This window comes from Cryptotermes secundus, unplaced genomic scaffold, assembly GCF_002891405.2.
Source record: "Cryptotermes secundus unplaced genomic scaffold, Csec_1.0 scaffold238, whole genome shotgun sequence".
NCBI lineage: Eukaryota > Metazoa > Arthropoda > Insecta > Blattodea > Kalotermitidae > Cryptotermes > Cryptotermes secundus.
The window spans coordinates 310,265-335,341 of NW_019728500.1; the positions used below are offsets into that span (position 1 = coordinate 310,265).

The 25,077-nt window shown below is 37.0% G+C and overlaps 3 protein-coding genes across 12 annotated transcripts in view; 1 reads left to right on the forward strand and 2 right to left on the reverse strand.

Moving 5' to 3' along the window:
• LOC111865188 (nucleolar protein 6) overlaps window positions 1-2,705 on the reverse strand; it is a 38,097-nt gene extending 35,392 nt beyond the window's left edge. For 3 of the 7 annotated variants that reach the window (XM_023853010.1, XM_023853009.1, XM_023853008.1), the window contains exon 1: window positions 2,422-2,590. In XM_023853010.1, the coding sequence (XP_023708778.1) occupies window positions 2,422-2,478 (57 nt within the window). In that variant the 5' untranslated portion in view covers window positions 2,479-2,590. Of the gene's footprint in view, window positions 1-1,886; window positions 2,243-2,287; window positions 2,342-2,404; window positions 2,591-2,616 lie in introns of those variants that run through there. The other 4 variants (XM_023853011.1, XM_023853013.1, XM_033751727.1 and 1 more) reach the window with 4 other exon arrangements.
• Window positions 2,706-3,060: 355 nt separating this feature from the next.
• LOC111865205 (cyclic AMP-responsive element-binding protein 3-like protein 1) lies at window positions 3,061-10,172 on the forward strand. The gene is made up of 6 exons (XM_023853057.2): window positions 3,061-3,713; window positions 3,799-4,198; window positions 4,289-4,654; window positions 5,482-5,653; window positions 8,479-8,762; window positions 9,521-10,172. Exons 1-6 carry the CDS (start codon window positions 3,597-3,599, stop codon window positions 9,910-9,912), a joined length of 1,731 nt encoding a protein of 576 aa, XP_023708825.1. The 5' UTR covers window positions 3,061-3,596; the 3' UTR covers window positions 9,913-10,172.
• A 3,283-nt stretch (window positions 10,173-13,455) lies between these two features.
• Window positions 13,456-25,077, reverse strand: part of LOC111865195 (casein kinase I) — a 154,351-nt gene continuing 142,729 nt past the window's right edge. For 2 of the 4 annotated variants that reach the window (XM_023853032.2, XM_023853031.2), the window contains exons 10-12: window positions 21,771-21,869; window positions 18,253-18,359; window positions 13,456-17,086 (exon numbers count right to left, since the gene is read on the reverse strand). In XM_023853032.2, the coding sequence (XP_023708800.1) occupies window positions 17,035-17,086; window positions 18,253-18,359; window positions 21,771-21,869 (258 nt within the window). In that variant the 3' untranslated portion in view covers window positions 13,456-17,034. The remainder of the gene's footprint in view (window positions 17,087-18,252; window positions 18,360-21,770; window positions 21,870-25,077) is intronic. The other 2 variants (XM_023853034.2, XM_023853033.2) reach the window with 1 other exon arrangement.

The window sequence follows — 25,077 nt, forward strand, 5'->3', positions numbered from 1 at the left end:
CGGTGACGTCACGAGCGGAGCCGAAGAGAGCCGAGCGGAGCCGAAGATAGCCGAGCCCCGTAACCGGGTAACTATGCAAGGCGAATCAACAGCGGTGACGTAACCGGACAGCGTGGCTAGCAACAAGGGTGCCTATTACGTGGCCGTATTGTCCGATCGGGGCTACATAGGGAGCAGCGAAGGCTATTCACAGTTGTTGTACTGTAACAGTCGCCGAGTCAAGTTGTACTGAGTCAGTCAGTGAGTCCTGGAGCTACCGCCGAGTTAGCCAGCAACTAGTCAGTGGTATTCTGGCATTTCGAGTGTACTAATTGTGATACTGCAGATAGCAGTAACCGTAAATCTGTAATTTGGGTGATTGTAAGTGCGAATGTGAAATAAAATTCGCTACATCGAATACATCGAGAATTTATTTGTCGCGATATACGCCCGATACGTGACAACATTGTTGGGATGGAGTTCAATCTCAATAGCTTCCTAATGATGTGATACACATATCAGGTCTTGGTGGTGAGGATGGAGGTATTCTGAAGCCGAATGTGGTGTCCCAAATCAATGCTGTGTTGAGCAACAGCTGACTTGTCTGTAGGTCTGAGATGGACATGCTGCTGATGCTCCTTCAATCTCATGTCCACGGAATGGCCCATCTGCCCAATATAGACCTTGCCGCACTTGCATGGGATACTGTATACACCCAGCGTCCTTAGTCCAATGCTATCTTTGAGCGGCCAGAGGAAACTAGATAACTTCTTTCGAGGCAGGCCCACTGATTTGATGTTGTGCCGGGACAACACTCTGCTGATTCGGTTGAATACAGTCCCAATATAGGGCAGGAAGATGACTGAGTCTGGTTTATCATGGGGCCAACTGATGTTCGGATGATGGTTGAGAACTCTGCAGATCTGCCAGCTGTTGTAACCATTGTCATAAAATACAAGACACTAAAGTAAATTTCTTATCAGAAGATCTCACCTGTACATGAACAAGCTCAAAGTTTGTGTATATGGGTTGAATGCCCTCCACAGCCAGACAAACATACAGTGTCATTGTACATAACAGTATCAATGAAGCAAAATGCCTAATTCAAAAAATCACCATTTAACTTTAAATTGCATTGCAAATGAGAGCTGTTTCAGTCCATAAACTGATGGGATTCAACAGTGTGTGTATGAACTAAATGTCACATCAGTTGACATGCAACATAAAGCAAATGCAGGGTTTGCTGTCTCATGATGTGTCCTGGGTGCATCACTTCTGCCTTGAATTATGCTAGCAAATCCTTCATCACCTACGTGTAAAATGACTTGAGCAGCATCATCAACTTAAAAAGTTAGGTTTGCTGGAACATGACCTACATCACCAGATTTTCTGCAGGTGAAGGGATCCACAACAAACAACGACACAGGAGTTTCTGAATCAAATCACAAACAGTGCAGACTGCTGTCCAAGGGTTTCTACTTGCAGCACAATACCATGAGCCAAATGACAGATGTCACAACCACAGGACTGTCCACTGAAAATCTGATACACTCACCTTACCTGCTGAATGTCATATTGAGCACCTATCATCATTTTAGACCCCTTAAGGCATACACAGTGGAATCCACAGTGTAGTGTATGGAACAAGATTTATACATGCCCAACCAAAACAAAATATCTTTCAATGATGTGTGAAAGTGCTGGCAAACCACTGGAAGTTATATATTGAGAATGGTACAATAGGCCAGAAGTGGTCGCAGTACAAGGGAATTAGTCCCACCCCACTAGCAATATATATTGAGAAAAAATGTGACTATATTGAGAAATAAGTTAGAAAGCTAAAAAGTTACCTGCCCTCTAAAGCAATACAGACATTTCACAGCAAAATAATTATCTGTTTTAATTACCACTGTAAAATCCAGGACTTGTAGGCTGTAGGAGGGCTTACAAATTTATCTATCCCTTCCCCAAGAAATATATGGGAACAACGTGGTAAATTTCACTTCTAAGAGGTAGTTCTGTGGTGATGGAAGCTGCGTTTATTATAGGCCCAAGGAAGATTTTTAAATACAAAAAAAAATTCAGTATATAGCCGTATTTAGCTCTGAAATTCACTATGTCGCTAAATGAAAAATAATCTGATTATCTGATCCCTTTGATAAAAGCAATTTTGTGCGCTTAATCTCGTTCAATTTTTTTAATAACACTCTTTTCTTAACAAGATTTATGTTGAATTCGCTCCTAAATTATTATAGTGCTCTAATATGACTCAATGAATATAAAATATTTAGGTTGAAATCCGTCATACCCCATGAACAAAGTGTTCGACGCTACGTAAATTGTGCATTTAAAACATCATCTTAAATAATGACGTTTATTTAACACGAGTCATTGTTGATTAATGGCATTAGCTTTTGGTTATAACCTAAATTATAATACCACCTTTCCCTTTCGCTTCGCATTAACTCCCAGCTTCTTTTTCACTTTCATATCGCACATTCATGCAATTACGAATTATTTAATTACAAAAAAATACAAAGCACATATGACTCCAAATAACAGCCGCCATTCACACCATGCTTCGTATTTCGTTGCACACCATTCACACATGTTTCACAGACGATCACAGATTACTACCTGTGGATACATGATTCAACGTTAATTGAAGACAAGATTAGGAGCACGGACAACCATGATTTAATTTTCAGCGACATCTAACCGTATGGGACACAAACCAAGATCATAAAAGCAATAATTGCTAATGAAGATGTCGAACGGTCGCTCTCGAACCGCTCGAACTTGTCGAACCTCTCGAGCTCTCGAAGGATGATCAACGCTATTTAGTATGGCTTAATAAACTAAAATGTTAATAAGTAAGTGCTAGAGGGTGCAGGATGGACATTGCCTAGGCTCTTTTGTATTTATAATTATTTTTCATAATAAAAAATACAGGTCGATAATCCTTGGAGAGAAGAAAATAAATAACCACTAATCAGCGAATAGTACCTTTGCCAATCTGAGTCATTTGTAGCACATTCAAAATGATGTAATATCGATTTTGTGGTCATCACTCATTCTCCATTTCACCTACATCACAATTTCGTATTATAAAATACACTCTCGAGCCCCTCGAGCCGACCAATGAGATTATACCAAGTGGACGAAGTTACATGACGTGAGAATTTCCACGTTGGAAGTAAGAGGAAGTGTGAAGTGGCCTGTTTAATACGTTTGCAAACATGTATTGAATTTGTGACCGTTGCTTTGAATAGAAGGATATCAGCATTCTGAAACGAACCTGTTCGTATTTATTTTTATCAGCAAAGACAGTTACATATATACTTCACGGTGTTTTATCATCATTGGAATTTTACTCGTGAGATTAGCACTTTTTGCTTTTCCACACATTTATGGGAAATATACAGAGGTATGAGTTCGTACTCTGTTAAAGAAATGTCAGAGTACCATGTGTGATGTGGTACGACAACAGACAGTAATTTCAGTATTACATGTGATTGTGTGGAGGTTGCGGGTCGGCTCTTAGGCTTATGTAACCAACATAGGGTTACCGTTTTAAACCGGTCAGTACCTTTTGCTGAAGAAACGGGACAGTGTCAATGTCGACCGACCTAAGTATGATGGATTTTCTCTTTGAGAGAGAAGATCCTGTTCTCAACCTGACAGATAAAGATTTAATATATAAAAGTGATCAGAAAGACGTTGAAGGAATTGGTGTAAGTTACAGTTCCTGTAGAGAAGTTTAATTGCGTTTGTCAGTGTTGTGAAACAGAATTAAGACAATTATTTTTTGTTTTGTAGGTAGAAACCTGGTCATCAAATCCAGATGACTTCTTGGAGTCAATTCTAAAATTCGATGACCAACCTTTTGAAATATTGGACGATGGTGTGCTTCTGTCTCCTGCAAGTATAATGGAAACAGAAGATGTAACTGCACCAGCAAGTAGTTATGACAGTGGTGTTTCAAGTGACCAGCAGTTGTCACCCATGTTTCCTGAGGTTGAAGAAGAAAATATAGATCTTCTGTCTTCTTTGTCTAGTGGCAGTGAAAGTAATCCACTGGAGGCTTCATATGTATGTGGTGACCAGGAGAGCTCAGTACAAGAAGATATTGAGGTCGACTCTTCTGTTTTTGATATTCTGAACACAGATGGTCTTGGTGAGGTCAGAGTGGAAGACAACCAAGCCATCATTAGCATGAGTATGCTTATAATATTTCTCTCAAAGGACTAGTCATTAAGTGGTAACAGTTATTAATAATTTGTTCATGTAATATATGAATCTTTTGCAGATGTGTTGCCTCCAATGCAGCAAGCTGTCCAAAACCGCCATCTCATAACCAGCAGTCCTTTGAGGCAGTTAATTCGCATCACACCAGTGTCTGGCAATCCCCGGTCTATTCTTTTGCCAGTAAGACTCAAGGAAGTGAAGGATATCAAAACTATTAAAATCATTAATGCATCTAGCCAAAATGTTACAAGAAAACAGCAGTCTCTAAGAGGAATGCGTGTTACAACTGGTAGCAGAGCAACTCTGCAAACCAAACCAGTTCTTGTCAAGAGTAATGCTTCGCAAGATGATCTTAGCAGCATCGAAAGTATGTCAGAAGAAATGGGTGATGATTCAAATTCACACTATCCAAGACTTCAGTTAACATGTAAGAATGATCAGCATAAGTGTTATGGTTAAAGAGCTTTTGAATAAGTTGAGGAAGATTCATAGTAATATAAAGTATATGAAGTTCGGTCTTACAAAGGACCCATGCATTTTTGTGGATTTTAAATCAATCTCGTATGGTGTATGTGTTACACCTGTCATAGCAAATCTTTCGATGAGTTTTGACCTGAAAATTCATATGAATCAATCTTGAATTTGTGATTGCAAGTGACTTAAGAAAGAGAGTTTATTGCTGTCATGATATAAATTCCATTATGTAAATCAGAATATTTCATTCATCAGTTGGTAGTGAACCTTTAGTGTTAATGTCACTGAGCTCTTTTATTATGAACATACTGGAAACTTGGCCATGCCATAGCTCAAGTGGGATTGTGGTGGACAAAGTGGCACGGGTACATTTTCTTTGAGTACTTCAGTTTACCCAGCCAATCTTCATTCCACCAAATTCTCCATTATCACAATCACCCAGGGCAGGTACAATAGGCAAATCAGTGGTCGCCGTTCCGAGTGGACCCACCTGGAATTCACCCCCCACTGTGCGAATTTAATTTTTTTAATTTTACTGGAAACTTTTGAATTTCTGTATTATTGAATAATATTTGTCTTAGAATATGAAGTATGTAGCAGTTTGTTCCAAGTAACTTTCTTCAAGAGTAATCTTTATCCCTGTGTGAACTTTGTGAGTTTAAAGTACACATGAGGTTCCAGAAAGCAGTGGGCAGTAAAAAGTATATTTTACTTAACAAAATTAAATAATTTTTGTGTGTCTAATGTACAGAAACTGATACTTAAAGTATTCCTTTGCAGCTGAAGAGAAGCGACTTCTTCAGAAAGAGGGTGTCAGACTGCCTTCTCATTATCCTCTTACAAAGGATGAAGAGCGTGAGCTTAAACGGATTAGAAGAAAAATCCGAAATAAGATCTCAGCACAGGATTCACGCAAGAGAAAAAAAGAATACATAGATGGATTGGAAGAGAGGTAAAAATCTCATATTATATTACCAAGGATGTAAACATGTATGTATGTAAGGGGTGGGCCATAAAAACTGGCCCCCGCACTGCGACCTTCAATGATCTACTGTGCTTCCCCTTGGATGCAAACATTCTTCAGTACGTATTTTATCAGCATCTTTTTTTTTTTAGAGAATTTCCCTTAGGCAGAGAAATTTAGTTGTGCTTAAATACATGAAATAAAAAAATGTATGATGTTATCACTGTGCTGAAACTAGCACACACACACATAAAGATGTTGAGGTGATAGTAATTATGATAGACTACAATTGAAACATTTATAAATCTTCTAACCCCAAGTTAATGTAGGTAATTATATATTACTGCTCTGTCCATCAGCTTGTTGTGGCCAGTTTGTACTGTGCTTTTGACTGTATAATTTTGGTGTCCGTTGTGGTTACTATCTTCAGGATGAATGAGGAATTGGGCTGATATGTAGGGCTTACAGTAGAAGTAAAGGTGGCCATGGTGTTTTCCAATGGGAGTGAACCTTGCAGCCAGACTGCAGGGGTGTATCCATCTTGGTTAAAGTTGTATTGATGTTTGTTTTATGGGTTCCATGATTATGTAAAAGTAGAAAAAGTAAAGCTATCCCTGTCGGGGCACACGGTAACATAGTTAGTTGAGGCGCTATGCTACAAGCTGGAAGGTTGCAGGTTCAAGTCCTAATGAGGTCATTGGATTTTTTTTCAGTTTACCTAATCCCTCCAGCCACACTATGGCCCTAGGGTCGACTCAGCCTCTAACAGAAATGAGTACCAGGAAGTAATTAAATAATTTTCCTGGGGAGTAAAGCGCGGCCGGTGCTTAAGGCTGACAACCTTACCGCCATCTATGAGCCGATTGTCTAGATCATGTGGGACCCTCAACATCTCACAACCCTATGGGCCTCACAGCCTGTTACAGGGATAGCTTTACTTTTTTTTTTATCCCTGTAACAGGCCCTGAAGGCCCATAGGGTTGTGAGATGTTGAGGGTCCCACATTATCTAGACAATCGGCTCAGAGATGGTGGTAAGTAATTTCTGTTACAAGCTGAGTCGAACCCAGGGCCATAGTCCGGCTGGAAGGATTAGGTCAATTGAAAAAAATTCCAATGACCTCATTGGGATTTGAACCTGCGACCTCCCAGCTTGTAGCATAGTGTCTCAACCAACTATGCTACTGCATGCCCCTCCATGATTATGTAGGGCTGGTAAATGTTAGTGCAGAAGTGCGGCTTCTGTACTGTGCATTCCTTAGTCTCACTTGGTTGTTTGGCTCTTGTTAAGCGTTTGTAAACACAGCATAGAATTATACAGAATTGAAGTCCTGGCATCATCAGGGAGTCTGTCAAAATGTGAAATGACATCATAACTTCATGTATATCAAATGATGCAACCTTAACAGTTCAGTTGCACCTGTTCTGGTCCAGCCCCTTCTCATTGGATGTCCTGTCCTATTTACCCTGAAGTTGGTGACTGCAGTATACATTGGGACGTGCTCAACAAACAACATGGCTAAACCATGAAATCAGCAGCTTACATATCAGATACAAGCTATAAAAAGGGAAGAACGGAGGTCTGTTGAATAAGCAGTTAAGTAGTAATAAGTGACACAGACAATATAAAGTTGCACAACAGATGAATGATGCAACATGGCTAAATATTTACATCTTTTAAGGCATGACTGTACAGCACATAGGTGGCTGGTAGACTTTGTATAGGTAAACATTTTACTATTTCTTCTCCATTGTGCCAAAATAAGCAGATTATATAGCCCATTTGCGTTTTAAATTTACTTTATAATGCATCATAAGGGTTTTAGAAATGTGCTTACCCTCCTTCCACAGGCAAGTTAATTTTAAGTAGCTGATGGCTCTCAGCTTTATTTCTGGACATAAATTCTGTGTATTTATTTCTTTTCAAACCATTTCTGTTTTGCAGACTATTCTGTATTTGATATGTCAATGAAAATAAAAGAAGTTGTATACTCACATTACTTATGGGATATGACGCCATGTAGACAGTTACCACTTTGGAGGAATCTGCTGCCTCCATATTCAGGGTAATTATCTGTGAGGCTGTACGGAATTACATCCCAGAATACTGTAGTTTTTGTGCTCATTGCTGTGAAAAATGTTACATATTTGTAATGTTCATGTATAGCAAGACAGGTGGATACTTGTATGGAAATTGTGTTGAATATCAGTGGCATAAACTTTTTTTTAACTAGTTTACTTTCCTGGCTTCATAACTTGTACTCTTCTCCAAGTATAATTAGAATCATGGGGGAGAGGAGAAATCCATATAGGATATTTGTGGGAAAGCCAGAAGGAAGGAGACTAGTGGGAAGACCAAGACAGATGGGTGGAAATATTAAAACGGACCTTAAGAGATATATTGTGGGATGGTATGGATTGGATTGATCTGGCTCAGGGCTCTTGTGAACATGGTAATGAACTTTGGGTTCCATAAAATGCTGGAAAGTTCTTGTATGGCTGCACAATTGGCAGCTTCTGAAGAAGGGCAGAATCAATGAGTGGGTGAGTTCACTTTCCTGTTGCATAGTGACAAAAAAAATATATTGATAGTCAGGTGCATTTGAAATATACTGAAGAACTATGATTTCTTACAGTTGCAATTTTAAGTTTAATTCATGATTTCTATAAGTTTATGTATGTCTTACAGGCAGAAGCACCTTCTCACTTAATCAGTATGGGAGACAAGGTGATGAAACTTGTATGGTAAATTCTCTTGGGTATTGTTGCTTTCCATTTCTGCAACTTTTACCAAATATATTTGTGTTATTGTAGGGTAAAGCATTGCACTGAGGAGAATCTGCACCTAGTAAAACGTGTGAAAGCTCTGCAGACAGAAAACCAAACACTAGCAGCACAGGTGAAAAAACTCCAGGCTGTGTTGTCCCATGGAGCAGCAAACACAGCACAACCTGCTACTTGCCTTATGGTGCTTCTCCTTTCCATGGCCTTCATTATAGCACCCAATTTACGGCTGAATCAGAGCTCATCCTCCAACTATGATGGCCAGAAGGATCAAGACCTCTCACAGCCAGAAAACAAAATGGCACCTCTTGCAGGTTAGACATGCAGAAAAATATTCTTAATTGAGTGAGCTTGACTGATTTATGTGCATGGACTCGTGTAGGCCACATTAATTTAACTGTTAACCCAGTGATGTAACAGTTATCATGTGGAAAATATTGTGTATTATTTATATAAAGGACTGACTGCTTGTCTGAATGTAATATGACACTGAAAAATTAAAAGGATCCTGTTTCTGTCAACAGTAAAATCTTATTTAAAATGTAAAGCCCTAGGGGGAGGGCCACCCCTTTCTTCTACCATTTTCACTTCCTAGAACAGGCATATAGATTTATGGAAGAAAAACAGTGAACTGGCTTCACTGTGTTGAAAATAGAATTTAGTAAATTTCTGATGATACAACAGTCTGCATCACTATTTGATGATGGACAACCCTCTGAAGTGTTGTCAAGGAGTGGTCTTCCAGTGTGGGGAATAATCCTTCACTGACTATGTTATGAAATGTTGCAAAAAGATTTTTTCAGTGGCAATGGAAGAAGTTAAATGGGGTATGAGAGAGTGGATTAAGACAGGTTCCATCTCATGGCACATTAGGAATTCCTTGACCAGGTGAATGTGCTTCTTGGAGTTCCATGACAAAACATATTTATGGTTTATTAATTTTTTCAGTAGTGCAGATATTATGGTGCTGACCAGAGTGATGATAAACACAAGCTGTAGCAAAGTAAAGCTTATGAATTAATCGCAGCTTTATCAGGGTGACTTTTAGAACATGTCATTTTTTTGTTCATAGGTCGGTCAAGAAACTTGCTGGAATTCCCTGAGTCTAGGGTCTCTGAAGATGGGACTTTCAGCAGTTCTGATCAGGATGATGCAGCCAAGTTCATATCTGATATGGCTCAACTTCTGCAGTTCAGTAATCCGCTGGTGGTTGACCATGATTATGAGCCACCAATCAAGCGTTCTCATATAAAAGAAAAACCAGAGGATATCACGTCATCACTGCTGTATGCAGATAAAAACTACATTGTACCACCACCAGATGAAATCTGGCCACCTCCAGCACCTGAAGATGGTCATATCAGGAACATGCTTGAGAAGGAACTGGGAGAGCAGATGACGGTTAATATTTCAGATTCTGGTGGAACAAGAACAGTGGTGCTTCAGGTACCTAAAGAACAGTAGATATGTGTGTCCAAAGCAACGCATCTTATTTCAGTGAGGAAACTGATACCAACTTAATGTTTTCTTGTTGAATTTTGGTGATTGTAGTTGTTGCAGTAAAGTTATCATCTCCCTGATGTTCATGTGTACATATTTATAGTATATCCATGGTTTTAAAATTTTCTTGTGTAAGTGCACCACTATATACATGTTTCATACTGTTAAATTTGTGATTTTCTTCGAGCTTAATAATAAAGGCTTTTCCTGCAGTTCTTTCTGTATTCTTGTTTTATAAATAGTGAGCTTTGCATGATATATCTTAAGTCTGGAACTGACATCCAATGAATTCATCACAATTATCTGTATTAACATTTTAGTGTTTATTTTTTTTTTCATTTTGGAAACAGAATAGTTTACATGTATATTCCTATGGGCTTTCTCACTATAAAAGCAATTCTCACAATGCACACACAAGGGGGAAGAATTGATGACAGTCAATATGGCAACTGGCAACACTGGGCTTGGGAAAAAGAAATAATCATGTATCTAATTAAAGCATGACTAAAATATTGGACCCCTCTTTCTTCACCAGTGATCTAGGTCTGATTGTGGAACTGAAAAACGTTTATATTGCCACAGAAGTTAACACTAAGTATGAACACAATTTGCTCATTAAATATGTAGATTATAATTGTTTTTTAAATAATAAATTTCACACACTTCTGGTGCCATCCACAATACTTAAAAAAAAATTGACTCCATTCTGTCTTGGCTCAGGTTGATTACTAAGACAAGACAGTGAATGGACTAATTAAACATCACATTTGACTTCATCACTAAACCTTTACAGTGTATTTTGCAAATCACCGTGAAGTCATATTAATGCTTTTTAACACATCAATGAACTTCCATCATGATTAACAATAAAAAATCATCCTGTCTTGGATAGAGAGACCATATTAACAAAATTGGCTGGGCATTACTTTGGCTCTTAAAAGTGTAGTAGCATTCCTTATATTTTATTTCACTTAAGCTGTCTGAAGGTATTTTTATTAACAAATAATACATTAAGATTTTTTCTCCCTTTGGCAACTGCAACAAGTTACATACTCAAGTCTAAAAATGAAGCAGTGTATGAACTGTTGCAGACTTTGAAGATGCACTAAGTAAATTCATCACCTTGGCTGCCACAATTCTTGGAATATAAAGCCCACTGCATTCATAGGGATGACCATATACAAAGTTGGAAGCTAGTTCAACCCCACTAGAACAACTGTTATGTATCTTTTTTATCACAGTGATTTTTGTCCATTCACACAGAAAAACTACCATAAATATAGTTTCATTTCTGGTCACATGTAACCAGATGTTATATAAAACACGTACAGAAGATAAAATTTGGGAAAGTTTACAAACCAATATCCTGATCATGTGACAGGAGTACACTGCACACCTCCCCCCATGAAATGTGAAATGGTATTCAACAATTACGAGCTCCTGTTTGTATTTCTTAAGCAAATCCAAGCAGTTTTTGATTTCCTAGTATCTCATTTTTACAGAACATTATGCTGGCTGACTGCAGTAACAAATCTCTTCTCTTAAAAACCTTGTTACCAATATATGTCCCTTTGAAATTAGTGCCATTAAGCTCACACACACATTCACAGATTTCAAATTCCAGGGCAAACATCTGAAGTTGTATCAGCTTATCAATAGTTTCATAAACATTTCACATTACCTTCCTCTGCCTGATGGTGCTGCAGCATGCTAAAAATGGAACAATATGACATCTTTTGACAGCACAGTTACTATGAACACAGTGCTAACCACAAAAAAAAAAAGTACTTTTACTTTAAAAATCTACTTTGCAGCTCAAAATTTGTGGATTATTAACAATGTGGAGAAAGCCATGGATAATACAATCATCTACATCACTGTGGCTTCACAAGATGTGTTAGATGTACATGAAATCACAGAGTACTATCTTCTGGGGCATGGGGGTGTGTCTGTAGTGTAGTCTGGTAGAAGTTTTATCAACATTTCTGAGAAACAGACAGTACCCACCTTCAGGGTTGAAAGTAAGCTAAACAAGCTGCAAGGAGTGCACAACTATGCTTCTTGCTTGGCTTACTCTCTGACCCTGAAGATGCAGGCAGTAAGTTCCTCCAAAATATCAGCTAACTTCTACCAGACTATGCAGCATCACAGTTGCTGCTGTGTGAACCTCAAATCTAACATACATGAAACCAGTTTGTAATTGGAGGGGGAAACATATGCTACAAATTATGGCTCAAGTAACTGTTACAAGAAAATAACAGTACCCTTACAGTAATATCCTTAACATGACTAAAATAGGTCACTCACAGTACCTCCACAATTATCATGTCAGGAGTTGTTGCAAAACATTTTACCATACACAACAGAGAGGAATGCTCACAAAGTCCATAAAACTTCTCCCTGGAATGTGTAAACACATGTTACTGTAAATGTATTCCTCTGAAATTATATCTGATAACAGTTCATCAATAATACTATAATGGGGCAAAAGAGTAGTCATCACTTAATAGCTGTTTATCTACTGTTCATATTGAAGAATATCATGTCTTTACTTACAGATCTGTAGATGAAAGGAGGATATTATGTTACTTTTCTAAATCAAACAGCAATTCCTGCATGGAAGTACAATCAGAAAATACTGCATCCTAATGCTGTTCGAGTATGCCACTACACAGAGGCAACTGGTCACAGTGAATAGATTTTGATAAATATTCATAATGAGAGTCCTTACTAAAATTTGAAGAAATGTAATTTTGTTTCATGAGATAGCTCAGTCAGTATAGCAACATGCTACAGGCCAGATGGTCAAGGTTCAATTCCTGGCAGAGAATATTTCTCTCCTCTGTAGCAATCCAGACCAACTCTGAGGCCCACCTAACCTCCTATCCAATGGGTACCAGGGGTTACGCAGTCAGGGCATGAAGCTGACCACTCACCTTCATCCAGTGTCAAGGTCAAGAATGGTGGAGCTATACCTCCACTGCCTCATATGTCTTCATGGCATAATGCTTAATTGAGCATGGGGACAATTTTACCTTCATTAGACATTCTTGGACTTTTCATGATATTTCAACTTTGGATGTAATTAAAACCAAATGAAATTATACATCTGGAAGAGAAAAATTAATCTGTAGGAATATATTACATTATGTTTACTGGAGTGAACCAAATATGTAAAATTTCATGGGACACATATTTTACATAATACCCCATTCTATTCATATGGCTATCAATATCTAGGCTGGAACTACTAGTTATCATGGGTAACATCTGATTTGAACCTGAAGTGAACAGAATTTTAAACTGTTACAGAAGAACGAAAGTCTGATAATAGGACTTTTTGTGAACTTCATTAATATTCTTCAATGTCTGAAGTCTGTAGGGTACAGTATGATCTCTTTTAGAATTTTACTATGCTGTAAAATATCATGTATGTGTAAATTTTCAATTACTGAGACTAAATCAAAACTCAATCTTCTGATAATTGCTCTGGCTTTTTACAGTACCATGCAAACTACCCTAACCCATGAGAACTGTAATAACTGGCATCGCAGCACATATCAGCTTCTAAACAAAACCACCTCTCCCTCAGCATCTTTCTCTATTCCTGTTAGCAGTGCTGGTGTCTGATATCAAAAAGGGTAGTAATACACTTAAACTTCAATGCATTCCCCCCCAAAAAGACAAAGAGCCAGTATTATAAACTGATTACAATAAAAAGAAGTTCTAGTGCAGAGTATTCTTGTTCTTATCTCAGTTACTTTTCTCTTCACTTTATCATCTCAAACATGACGTTCCTGCACATGCCTATAAAATACATACGAAGCATGTACAAAGCATACATGAGCGCTGCTTCATAACTGATAACCCAAATCCACCAGATGTTTGGTGCAAGGTTATGTACAATGTATGATCAGAGCAACAAACTTTGTAACAGAAGTGTCTCAGATATTCATCCAATTCAAATTTCATATCTGCAAGATAAATTATTATTTTAAATTTTTGTGCTGGAAATACTTAGATCAGAAGACGAAGGAAAATGCCAAATTTTCCAAAAGTGGTCTGAATTCTGCTAAGCCATTCTGTTTAATTATGAAGGAGAAGATTTAGAGATAAATGGCTGGTAATAAAATGCAAGAAATCAGCAAGAATGAAACACGAGAATAAAATATTATAATACACATATGAAATTAAAATAATCAGAATTTCTGGAACATGAAGAGACTAGTGAGGTTCGAGGTTCTTGTGGCAGTGACTATGAAGGGTATAATCTTCTGGATGATACTGTGCAGTCTGGCATAAGTTTAACAATGTTTCAAAGCAACACTGGTACACTTCTACCAGACTACATGGTGTCGCATCCAAGAAAATAGTACTTTACACTGACACTCCAAAAATATGCATAAATTATATAAAATTAAGAGAAGAGCATATTTTGATTAAAACAGCATAATATTATACACATAAGTAAAAACTGGATTTATTCTTATGATGTCCTTTGCTGGAAGCAAGGGACACAATATGTTTAGATGATAATATAATAAATTACATACGGAGATCGTGTCTTTCACACTTCCCAGGTTCATTAGTGCATGCTGTTAAATTATACAATATTGTAACTATTTTTAGATGATATAAATTTAATTTAGTGCTATGAAGAGGTCAGGTTAATATAAAGTATCTACCATACTTCATACTGATTATGTCTAACAGTAATTCAGACCACTTTTGTATGCAAGCTTGGAGCTAGAAGTTGGAATGAAAGTAAATGAAAACACTATATTCCACTGATATCTGAAAATCTATGAACTACATATTTTAAAATCATGCTTTTATGTTAATCTGGAACAGTAGGACATTATACAAATAGCAGAATTCCTACTGCAGTCAAATATTTAAATGGTCACTAACATAAACACAATATACAGAAATAACGTATTGGTAACAGTGAGCACTTTCTTTTCAGTCAGCTGGAAGTCAAGAGTATTACCAGATTCACTCACTGTAAATATATACATATATATTTGCTCTTTTCAGCCCCTACACACATTATGTAAATGAATAATAATTCATAGGATGCCATTACTATTTTGTGAATATGTATTTGAAGATTAATGACTTCTAGGGGGAAATATTTAGTCATATCAAGTTTCTTAATAGCCATATGAGAGCAGGCACATCTTGGAAACTCATTTAATGGTTTTGAACTGTTGGTCTGAAGGAAATATTTAATGGCCTGTACAATTCTAAGTATAGTTCATGAAACCAACAGTTCATTTGCAACAACTCCATATAAAGTGGAAATGTGGAAGGTTTCTGTTGAAACTAACCAGTCACTGGTGACCACATAGAACAGCCATCAAATACAGTCAAGTTTCATACCACAAAAAATATGGGTCCATGAAAGAAACACTGAAGTAAATTCTGCAAACATGTTAACTCATAATCTGAGTTTATGAAGTTTACAAAATTCACAATACAGATTTCTGCTCTGTTCATGTATCAAAGTGCATGGTCAAAGCAACATACAAAATAGAAGTGAATGTTCTACAATCCTAATAATTTCCAAAGTACAGCATTTTGTAACTTGACAATGTGAAGAAGGTCCTCACATCCTCTTAGCTCCTAACTTACATTATCACTGTGAGTTGTCTTAATCATGACTTTGAGTTTTACAGAGAGGTTCGAAAAGTTGAAAATTATTTGCTAACAGCAGCACAATCTAAGTGAGCAGCTGAACTGCAATGGAGCATATAAGAGCCATAGCTTTGTAGGTCTTTAGTATATTACCAAGTAAAAGTATTAGAGCCACCAATCTCGTGTTCTGGAAAGTGGCATGCAGAAAACAGTGTTATATAATGTAAGCCACATGTCATGTAAATAAACTGCTCAGCCTTTCTCAATAAGCTGGGTGGGGGTGGGGGGGGCAGCTGAGTATAAGATAACAATTACAGTTACAGGCTATACTTTCTGGCCACTTTTTTCTTTTTTGTTTTTTGCAGTCTCAATGCTAGCATCTGAGTTGGCTTTATTTGGATGGAATAAGAATGGAGAAAAAAAATCACAACCCATTCCATCAAGAAGCAATGGGAGAGCTGATCAGTCTGACTGGTTTGGATAATATTTTGCCTTGATTTCTTGCATACCACAGATCAATTCATTTAAAAAAATAATAAAACAACAAAGCATGGTACTTGAGAACATTACGTGGCATCTCACTCTGCACATAAAATACTGATGATGGTAAGAGGGGGTGGATCTATGATACACCAAATGGCCGCCACCTCATGCCCACTGTTTTGCAACAGCATTTCCCCACAAACAATAACACATGAACATGAGCTTCTCCTCGAGACAGGTCCAGTCTCCTGCTGCACAGAACTCTACTTCTGCACTTCATTCCAACACTTTTAACTGCTTCATGACATATTCCCCCCCCTATCTCTGAAGCCATATGCAGCAATATCTCCCAAATCAAATATGAATGATCCAACCAGAGTTGATTAAACAGGACTTCAGTCATTTCAGTTCTATCCATCAAATATCCATTCTATCATTAATTCAATCATACAATTAGCCGTACAATCAAATCACTCTATTAGTTACAGTCAGATGAGTCAGTCAACTGACTTATATGACATTTGACAATGTTCACTGGATTTAAGCAAGCAAATCATTGTATGAATTCACCAAAGGACCATTTATTCACACTCTTGGCTACATTACAATGCAACTCCATACACTCAGCCATCCTCAACTTTCTCCTTTTACACCACAAATATACTGAATACATACATGCATACAACACACCATACCACCACAGCACACAAGACTTAGTTATTATGTATAATATAATTAATAATTATAATATGTAGTAGTGCATCAGGTGAGGGGGGAGACTTGGCATGATGGCGGCAGCTACGTGGGTGCTCCCCTGACTCATCATGTGACGCTGGCGGGCGTAGGGTAACGAGCAAACTCGCTGTTACTAGGATTGTTCAGGACACTGTCTCTGGAATTGGAGTGGGACGTAGCCCGCAGCAACGTCACCGCCTCGCGTTCCGGGCTGCACTGCACAACCGCTAGTCATTTCTGACGTCCTGATTTCTTCTTCTTACGTTTGAAGAAGCAACAACATCTGCAGAGGAATATTATAGATACACATCACTGTTAGGAAGACTGTGTTCTCAGTCATCTGTCAACTACAGAAAATCAGATTATCAAAAAAGAATGCTCGTATTTTATATGGATATGCTAAATTCATCCAACTATAAATAATGGATTTTAATTTTTATTTTGATTAAGAAGCAGGGGGCCATCTGATATCTGCAACTGATCAAAATGCACAAACGTCATTTACTGTTTCTCTTGTAAAAAATATGACTTCTCAAAACTATGGCAAATATTGGAACTCATATATTCAAGAACTCTGTATCAATATGATAGCAGTAGTTGTTCTAACTGCCTTACCCTGATACAATTTATGCAGATTTCTTCATTCCTGTGAAATGCATATAAAGCAAACTCATACATAGTTACCAAGTACACCCATCAGACTAATAACCACAGAGCATTCAGGAAATACCATATTTCTGGGGTCAATAAGGGGATGTGGAAGAAAGGTAAAGATCTGTTTACTACCAGGTGTATGTTCCACCAGGAAATAATTTTGTTGATCTAAAACAGACCATACGAAGAGCTAATGAGATAACTGTACATAAATATTATCTGGACAGGTAATAAAATAATTTTTCATGCAAATTTCCCACTGGAAAGGGGGGGGGGTCCTTATAGCCAGGTAAATTCAGTATCCAATAAATAAACATACCATGAAAATGATTTTCTTAACTGTCAAAAAACTCCTGACATTTATAAATAATTTTCAATAAACCTTCAACGTAGGCACTATCGGTCACTCATAGAACATCTTGATGATACTCATTTTTAGTCCCATGTGGCTTTGTGCATTTGGAAAACTATTCCAATGGCTGCAGCTGCTTTAGAGAATGCGCTCCAATCTTGTGCTTTAACTGAACAGGCAATCTCAACCACAAACAAAACAACAAAATTTAATAGGTGAGATCAAGACATCTAGGAAAAACCATAATTGGGCCATTTCTTCTAATTTAGTGATTTAAAAATTTGACAATTTGGTGATACACACAGCCTATACTAAAGTCCTTGGAAAATGAACTCTCAAACTTAAAGAGTTTTACTTACAGACATAAGGGCATTAATCTTTAGTAGCCTGATATTTCTCTAACAACTACATACAATGCAGGTGTATGAAAATCTACGACTTACTTTGTTTCATCTACTATTTCAACCTCTGCTTGGGCTGTGATGGGAGTGTTGGAATGCCCTGCCGTTGGATCATCATTTCCTAATTCACCATTAGTTGAGCTCACGACCTAAAAACCAAAAAAACATCACAGAATAAAATATGATCCATATACCAACACTGCTATCACTAATTCAAGAACATGAACACTAACCTACACAGAAACTGAGTGAAATACTTATGTGCAAACTGGCGAGATTTAGATTTATGTATCATGTTGTGCAGTCTTACTGAGAAACACAAAGAATACAATCACATATAAATATAAGAAAACAAACAAACAAACTCCATGATTTTAGTCTGCAAGCAAACTATACCGACTGAGCGACCACCGCTTGTCAGTGAAGTTTAGTGCCAACTTTTGTGGATAGGGAGTGTCACGTGGTAAGCGCAACGAATCCCTATGGCCGTTAATTTCGGTTTTCTAGACCGGAGCCGCTATTTCCTTGAAACAGCTCCTCAGTTATCCTCACGAGGCTGAGTGGACCCTGTTCCAGACCCACTACTTCTAAGAAAAAAATCTGGTAGCGCTGGGAATCGACCTCTGGATCTGTAGCCAGGAACTCTGACCACTAGACCACAAGGCATATAACAGTTTGTCTTATTATTTTATGATTGGTACATGTTTTAAAATAAGCATTTAAAATAATTTTAAACTATTTTAACATTAAACAACAGTTTCCAGAATGCAATGTTGATAATATACGTTACAGTACTATCAGAAATGTTTTAATTATTTTGTATAAAAAAATAAAATTTTGTCTTTAACACTACACTACAGTGCACTACATTTATCATTCTGAAATGCTACTCCAAAACTACTACCTCAAGTGAATAAATTATGAGTATAAAACGCAACAAAGCTTTCAGGACACAAGTTAACAATTTGAAACCAACAACCAACCAGGTTTTGTGAACAAGTTACAGAAATCCAATTTCTGCATAGTAAGAAAAAAGACAATAGATTCTGTCACGTTACTGTACATTTTACACAGACTGCTTGTTGCAAAGAAAAAGACATAGTATGTTATTTTCCACAAGCTGACCAAAGTCTTCAAAATAACAATGCATCTTTAATGCTAGCATAAAGTATTTCAATATGTTATTCTTGGGCTTTAGATCTCCATGTTATACTTAAATCTATGTTGAACCCATTTCAGAGGGAGGTGGGGGGGGAATTCTGGCATTAAAGATACAAACATAAAAACCTGTTTGCATGTTACAGTCAGGGCTGTATGAAGTCACATACTACTATGTAATATGTTGTGACATTTGGAAAGCGCAAAGCCAAGTGTCAAAAGAACTGAACTTATTGTATCTGCTAGGACCTCCCCCCCCAGACATGCATTACAGAGAATGCTGACACGCAGCCAGAAGGCTATTATTAAAATACACTAAAATCAGCTGTGACAATAGCAAAATGCTTTCCACTTCAAAAAATGCTAATTTGGAAAGCACCCAGCCACTCATTCCATTTGTCTATTCTCATCAACTAGACAAATCTGAAAAACTGGAAGCACTGGATACTGCCAAAATTATATTTTGAATACTAACAAATGTTCAACATTACAACATGTTTATGAACAACTCTGCCTGGCTGCTGATGCAAACTGACAGTAATGTGTTATCTGATATCTGACAATCCATATTAAAACAGTGTAACTGTGATGCCTTCATCCCTGGCCATGAAACTAAACACATGGCACCAGAAACAGGATTTTATGAAATGAAACAGGTAAACCTAAGAAAATTGGAATGTTAAAAAATTCATGTCATAAGAGGTGCACCAAAATCCACTAACACAAAAGTATTCAGCCCTCTGTGACAGTTACAATGAACATAAAGAACTGATGGATGAAGGTTACATTTTAATATGCTGATCACACATAGAGAAATATTGCATATATTATCACTATGCTGTGCCTAAAACATTTCTGAGGGTGCATCCATCTAGAAATACTAACATAGTTCATTGTGCCTGTCATTAGAAATTTACATTCTATTTTCAATACACGAAGGGAACCAAACATTCCATGCCAGACATCTCAGTGAATATGCAGGATTTTCTTTCATAGGGTTGTATATTCAAGGCACAACATACTCTCAAAAATATTAAACATTTTATGATTAGTTCAAGATATATTTAGTCTGTACAGTTAAGAGAGTAATCAGTCAAAACCATCTGCACGCTTTTTAGAAGGGCATACAGTTGTCATCAGGAAAGAGCAAACCATTTTTCTGTTCACCACCTTATTACTTGTACACATAAACAAAAAAATGTTTGCAGATTGGATTTCAACTATGACATGAACACCAGTAACTTGTTGAAGTGAATTATGAAGTGTTTCTTCTAATTTATTTATTTCTGTTAGGCACTTAATTCACCAATTCTGTTCAACTTGTACAGCGAATGCCTTACCAAGGAAGCTCTGGATGGGCTTGGAGACTTCAAATTAGGAGGGAAAATTATTCAAACTGTGAAATATGCAGATGACCTTGTGTTAATGGCTAAGGAAGAAACTGTGCTACAGGGCATGATTGATAGACTAATTGAAATTGGAAGGTGCTATGGCATGGAAATGAATGTGGAGAAAACAAAAGTAATGAAAATTTCGAGACAACCAACCCCAGTCACAATAAAGATAGACCAAAAACAACTGGAGAATGTGAAATGTTTTAAATATTTGGGTAGCTTGTTAACAGATGATGGAAGGTGTACTAGTGAAATTAAATCCAGGANGATTGGTCATGTTTTACGCAGAAACTGCCTTCTAAAAGAAGTTACTGAAGGAAAGATAGAGGGGCGGACAGAAGTGACAAGAAGACGAGGAAGAAGATGTAAGAAGATGCTGGATGACCTTGGGAACAGAAGAGGATACTATCATTTGAAGGAGAAAGCTCTAGATCGCATTAAGTGGAGGAACTGTTTTGGAAGAGACTGTGAACCTGTCGTCTGACAGATTACTGATGATGATGATGTCATAGATGGTGAAGGGTCCCCCATAGACAGCATCGAACTTCGCTTTTATTTCTTCGCATATTTTTCCATCCAAAAATAAAAAGCGAATTACGGATCGATATTGCACTTTTTCCATTGTATCGAGAAAGACAAAACATGTCTGATGCAATTGGCTGCCAAATAAAAACTAACCTATGAATCAGTCTGAAATTTAGTATGGTGTCGTTTGACAGATGCCAGTACACGACGGTAATGCCAATTTCCCTCAGCAACGCCACCTGTCTTCAAACACGGGTACTTGTTGATCGACCCTCGTACTTCCAAAAATACATGATACCATAATGCAAATTCTCATGGCCTTTAAAATGTCAAATCTCATACACAAAAATAATTATTTAAAAACATACCTATCCTTACTGACAGACATATTAGTTATTCCCTCTATCATTTCTGTATTTCTTACAAATATTGTAGTAGCTACCCATTAAGAGTCAGATCATCAAAACTGAATAGCTGACTCACCTGAACCGATCCATGTCGGTCAGCAGGTGTAAGGTTGCCCAGCTGGTTCCCCTGCTGTTTTGGGATGTCTGGCCACGCAGGTACTCCTTTCCCAGCTCCCTGCATGCACAGCATAAGCCAATCACGTCACACACGAGCGTACACACACACACACATACAGGAGAGGCAAGCATTCAATTTTAATACTGTCATAATTAGTTCAAAATTTATATTACTACTGTATACCATATTGATTAGTTTAAATGCATGCAAAGTTCTACAGCACTTTAACACTGTGAAGGCCTCCTACCTCTTTTTAAAAAATAAACTGGCCATATAATACAGGTGTTTACAGACATCAACTTCTCTTTGCTTCATAGAACTTACACTATGATTATAACAGGCTAAAGAATTCAGAACCAAAAAAAAAAATGCATTCAACACACATCAATATTTAAAATACTATCAATATCAGCATTAGTTTCAATACAGATATGAGACTCATGAACACATAACTTCTACTTTAGAGAATAACAGAACTGACTTTCATCACCAGTTCTGTACAATATAAGAATATGGTAATTTTACTATTACAATTCTAGTTATGTTCTCAACAAATTTCTACCTCACTTTATATCATAAAATAAGACACTCGCTTGTAGAGGGAACACTAATTATGAAGTTTATTAGAGGGTTTACTTTGAATAAATAAATAAATAAATAAATAAAACTATCAAACTACAGTATTTTCACATGAACGAAAGATTCCTTAACACTCAAAATTGTACAAAATAATGAAGATGCATCCATCTGCAACACAAAGAGGACAGATGTCTTAGGATCTCTGATCCTCTGAACTGCAGCTACTTTAAAGATTATTATCTTCTGGTATGTGACACCATGTACCAATGTTTCTGAGAAACCTGTTGCCTCCATCCCCTTAAATGTTGGTTGGCACTGTAATTTCACTATTCACCACTGTGTGAACCTTACAGCTGTACCTTCTATTACTTTTATAAAAAGAGAGTTCCAAAGTCAGATATGTATTTTCACTTAAGACTTTTTAATCTGGTTCATATTATAGAAACTCCTAGCATCATTCTGTAGTACTCCAAAGCATAATTTATAATGAAAAAATACCACAAATAGCTTTAAATGCTGACACATGATGTGATACATCATCTCCACTGTTCTCACACACCAAATGATTCCAGATCTGAATGTCCAGTACCCCTAAATGAGATATCTTGTGTGTAATGCAGAAAGCTTAACTTCCATCAGGAGCAATGGTCCTCTTGTGAGCACTTTTGTCTACAATAAGGCCAGCTTAGTCACTTAGGCACTTCTTGAACCACTAGTGACCTCTCTGTTTATTCATGTGAAAATGTCAATACATCTGAGCATAAAGCAAACTCCAAAATCTGAACTTTGTGATACTACCTATTAATTCCACAAAATAAGGTATCAATCATGGAGGAAACAGGAAAACACGCCATAATCGACTAGCACATCTGTTCTTCCACGTTTCTCTTTACATCAAACAAGTTTCCTGTACGTGCAGGTGCACATGCATATGGGTGTGGGTTATATAGGGTTCATTCACTATGCAGCAAGTATTTTTTTATTTCTAAAAAGAATAAATCTGATCTCACATAGGAATTACTTATTCATATCTAACCCAGCTGAAAACTTCCACCAGTTGCATGAAAATTCAAGATGCTTGGATACTAAATAACTGGGAGTTTACTGTAATAATACTTTTCCAAAAACTCTCACGTACAGGTGTCCCCACCCTTTACAGAGCATTTTATTTAAATTAAAATCAGGGCTCATTCTAAAACATACATATTCTGATCATAAAAATGAACAGAGCAATTTATTTAAAGAGCTAATTATGCAGAATATTCTATTTTTGTAATATTAACCAAATGTATTTAAGAGTCCATAGATATCCCTTTCAAATATAAGAATGTCCCTTAAAAACTGGATAGCTAGCTGTTTATTCCTATTTTCATGGAAGACTGACAATAATGCACACCCCAGTCATAAACACACTGGCTATAAATATTTAATACTTACTACACACAGCATACATAAAGCAATTAAACTGTCTGGTTGTTATATTTACCAAAATGAAAGGAACTTCCTGAAAACCAAATTCTGCATTTCTTTAAATATACAAATAATAATATTTACAAGAGATCTGAGGTTCTCAGAATGGTGAACACTGAAATTATGGTATTCTGAATGTGATGCTGCATAGCCTGGTAGATTGCGGAGTCAATGTTTTGGAAGAACTCAGATCGATGCAGCAGATTCCTCTAAAACCTCGGTCTTCCTACCATACAACAAGGTGTCACACAGCAGAAGACCATAATCTTAAATCATTTCTCCATTTCCAGAAAAAGTCCTGATGAAACTTTCAATGCACAGCATGGCACAAACATGAAATATCAGTGAACCTAAATTCATGAATGGTACATTAAGTCATGCTAAAAATAAACACTTCCTTTGCTCCACATTACTCCATTTTTCATACCATATTAACTGTACTAATTCTGCATCTGTAACATTTCTCATTCCATGCATAGCAATAATAAATAAATTTGAATGTTGAAACAAATACAGTAATATAATCACACCTGTGAACCAACATTACAATAAACTCGAACTTGATTGGAACACATTCAGGTATAAACAAGTGCCATCATCTCTGTTCTCTATAGGACTTCTCCCCACTGCCTCAGTAAATACTCCAATAGAGCTTCTGCCTGCTTTTCTTAGTGGTATTTATATTTTTGCCCAATAAAGTAATATCATCAGCACAGCAGAAGGCAACATATTCTTCACATAACACAAATACTATCAAAACCCTGATACATTTCAGTCTTAAATGACGAATACTTTCAGTTCTTGAGAGCCATACAATTATACTGCACTATATCGCCATACTGATACACTGAAAAATGAGCACAAGGCAGCAGTACACAATACAGTATCATGCATCAATCATCAAGAAAGCTGCATTTAACAAGAATTCATATCAATAGACTTTAATATAATATTAAGTGTTAACCTTTCACAAAAATTTTTTTATGAATTAAACATTTTATTTCTTTTATTCACACACACATATTTTATAAAGTTTCCTTTAATGTTACACACCCCTCCTGAGGGTCATTTATGGCCAAAACATGTTACGGTTTTAATAATACTTAATCAGTGTAAAGAAACAAATTACTGTAGATGCATTCAGATATTGATATTGTATCTTATTTTAACATAAAATGTATTGTGACATGTTGCGCAAAGCCGAGGCCCCCCCCCC

Excerpts from the sequence above, each read along its gene's own strand:
- LOC111865205 (XM_023853057.2), top strand. The coding sequence starts at position 3,597 with ATGTCGACCGACCTAAGTATGATGGATTTTCTCTTTGAGAGAGAAGAT. Across the intron at positions 3,714-3,798 it reads AAGACGTTGAAGGAATTGGT|GTAGAAACCTGGTCATCAAA; the intron begins GTAAGTTACAGT and ends TTTGTTTTGTAG. Across the intron at positions 4,199-4,288 it reads CCAAGCCATCATTAGCATGA|ATGTGTTGCCTCCAATGCAG; the intron begins GTATGCTTATAA and ends AATCTTTTGCAG.